The 2,094-nt window shown below is 64.2% G+C and overlaps 1 protein-coding gene across 2 annotated transcripts; it reads right to left on the bottom strand.

The window, feature by feature from the left end:
- Positions 1-238: 238 nt before the first annotated feature.
- On the bottom strand, positions 239-1,763 carry CRYBA2 (crystallin beta A2). 2 transcript variants are annotated; one of them, XM_038143223.1, is made up of 3 exons: positions 1,612-1,763; positions 867-1,040; positions 239-455 (listed from the first exon to the last, which is right to left on the bottom strand). In XM_038143223.1, exons 2-3 carry the CDS (start codon positions 1,025-1,027, stop codon positions 254-256), a joined length of 363 nt encoding a protein of 120 aa, XP_037999151.1. In that variant the 5' UTR covers positions 1,028-1,040; positions 1,612-1,763; the 3' UTR covers positions 239-253. The 2 variants fall into 2 exon arrangements, with proteins under 2 accessions (XP_037999151.1, XP_037999150.1); XM_038143222.1 differs by having other exon boundaries at positions 867-1,043; positions 1,612-1,756.
- Positions 1,764-2,094: the final 331 nt, after the last annotated feature.

Below are 2,094 nucleotides of genomic sequence, written 5' to 3' on the forward strand. Positions count from 1 at the left end.
GGGCTGGGGGACAAGGCCTTGGGACCCCAGCCTGGGAGGTGGCTCTCCAAAGCACAAAGCAGAAGGAGCTGGAATTGTGGTTCGGGCTAAATTTTAGACCTAAAAAGCATCCCAGGATCTTTGCAGGGAGGTGGGAGCTGGTGGGTGCAGCTACTCCTCCACTTCACACGTAGCTCTATGAACACCTCACCCCTCCATCCCATGCCCCATGTAAGTCATCCTCCAGCCTGTCCCACATTGCCTCCACGCTGGGCTACCTGGAGGAGGCTCTGCCTGCCCTGAGCCCTCCCTCTGTGGTGTCCCAGTAACTCACTGCGCATTTGACAGGCCGGAAGGAGAGGAGGTGCTCGGTCCGGTAGCCACTGTTCCCGCTCCAGGCCTCCCACCGGGGATAGTCACCCTTCTCCAGGATAAACTGCTGTCCCTGGTACTCAGGGTACTCGAAGCCTACCCAGCTGGAAGGAAGAGGAGGAAAACCCTCAGGGATGTGTGACACAGTCCCCAGGATCAGTCAGGGGTCAGCTTCTCCTTCCTGGGCAGGGGACAGAGACATCCTGGCAGGTTATGGGTCTCTCACAGATGTTGGGGTCCTCACTAGCAGCAAATGTCCCTTTTGAAAGTGGGACCCCTCTCCCCAGAGCCACATCATTGCCTCCAACCTACGCCTTGCCTTGGTAAGGTCTCCCTGATCAGCAGATGGGAAAACACAAGGAGCACAAGCAGGGCGGTCGCATGATGGGGCTGTGTCATAGCTGAGGCAGAACTCGGGTGTTCTGGCTCCCTAGCAGCTCCCACAGTCCCCTGGGAGCAGTGGCTTTGCTGGAGCGGGGCGTGCCAAGGGGCCGCGGGGCCGGCGGGGCACTTACGGGCCAGACTCCACCTTGATGGAGCGGATCTTGCGGAAGCCGCGCTCCATGATGCTGGGGCACTCCATGAGGAACTCGCAGCGCTTGCCCTGGAAGTTCTCCTCCTCCCACACCGTGATCTTGTACTGCCCCAGGGTGTCCATGGCTTCACTGCTGGTCATACGGGTCGCTCGGCTGCTGGCAGAGCCCCACGGATCACCCCAGGGCACGTGCCCACCATCGGCCCCCAGCCACCCTACTGCCCGCTGCTGAGCCTGGGGTGCCGGTGGCGCTGCCCTCACACGTCCCATGCCACTGGCCCCTTGCCCTCCCAGGCCGGCACGGGGACATTTCCCACTCCCCTTCCTTCGGTGCTGGGGGGTCTCTGTCCAGTGAGCCCCAAGTTGCGGGGGGAATTTGCAGTGCCCCATCTCTCCATGTGATGTACCCAGGACTGCCTCAGTTTTTCTTCTCCCGAGCTCCCCGCCACGGCTCCGGGAGTTGTCAGGGTGCGGTGGCGCTGTACCCACGGCTGGGAGGCGGCGGTGACCGCAGCTCAGATGCGGGTGCAGGTGTAGCCCTGGGGTAGAGCAGCCCGGCTCCTCCATCCCTCCTGCCCGCACAGGGCAGCCCCGCGGTGCCACACAGCACCCCGCCGCTTGCCCTTCCCCTGGGCGAGCGTCGGGTGGGGGGCTTGCTCTGGGCCGGAGGGAGCGGGGCAGCGCCTGTGCACGGGGGTCCTGGGGGCTCACAGCCCGGTACTTACTTGGTCGGAGGGCAGGGCACAGAGGCGGAGGTGGCGGTGCCGGCGCCGGCTTTTCCTCTGGCCCTTTATAGGCGGGCGCTGAAGTGCCGATGGTGCAGGCGGCCAGGGCGCTGTGTCAGCAGGCAGGGGATGGGGGGCGCGGGCTGCTCCCCCACCCCAGACTCCGGCTGTCCATTCCACTTAGGCAGTGTGGCGAGAGCGGCCCCCCCGCGCCCAGCGAGGCTGACAATGAAAGTGCTGGGCTGTGTTTGCGCAGCGGCTCAGGGCACAATGGGCAAAGGGCCTGACGCGCCGCTTTCCTTTCTGCCCCCGACAATGTCCCCGCTTGGCCCAGGGATTAGGGACCCAGCCTTTCCCAGGGCACCCGCAGCCTTTGCCAGGGTTGAGGCTTGTGGGAAGGAGGTGCCAGGGTGAAGTGGGGATTTACCATCTGGGAGCTGAGGGGCACTGATGTCCTCACGCTGGAACACAGGGCTTATCTGG

The sequence above is a fragment of the Motacilla alba genome, chromosome 7, assembly GCF_015832195.1.
Source record: "Motacilla alba alba isolate MOTALB_02 chromosome 7, Motacilla_alba_V1.0_pri, whole genome shotgun sequence".
Lineage (NCBI taxonomy): Eukaryota > Metazoa > Chordata > Aves > Passeriformes > Motacillidae > Motacilla > Motacilla alba.

Bases quoted from the DNA above. Each gene is read 5' to 3' on its own strand.
- CRYBA2 (XM_038143223.1), bottom strand. From the start codon at position 1,027: ATGACCAGCAGTGAAGCCATGGACACCCTGGGGCAGTACAAGATCACG. The intron at 456-866 runs GTAAGTGCCCCG...TCTTCCTTCCAG, and splicing joins ATCAAGGTGGAGTCTGGCCC to CTGGGTAGGCTTCGAGTACC.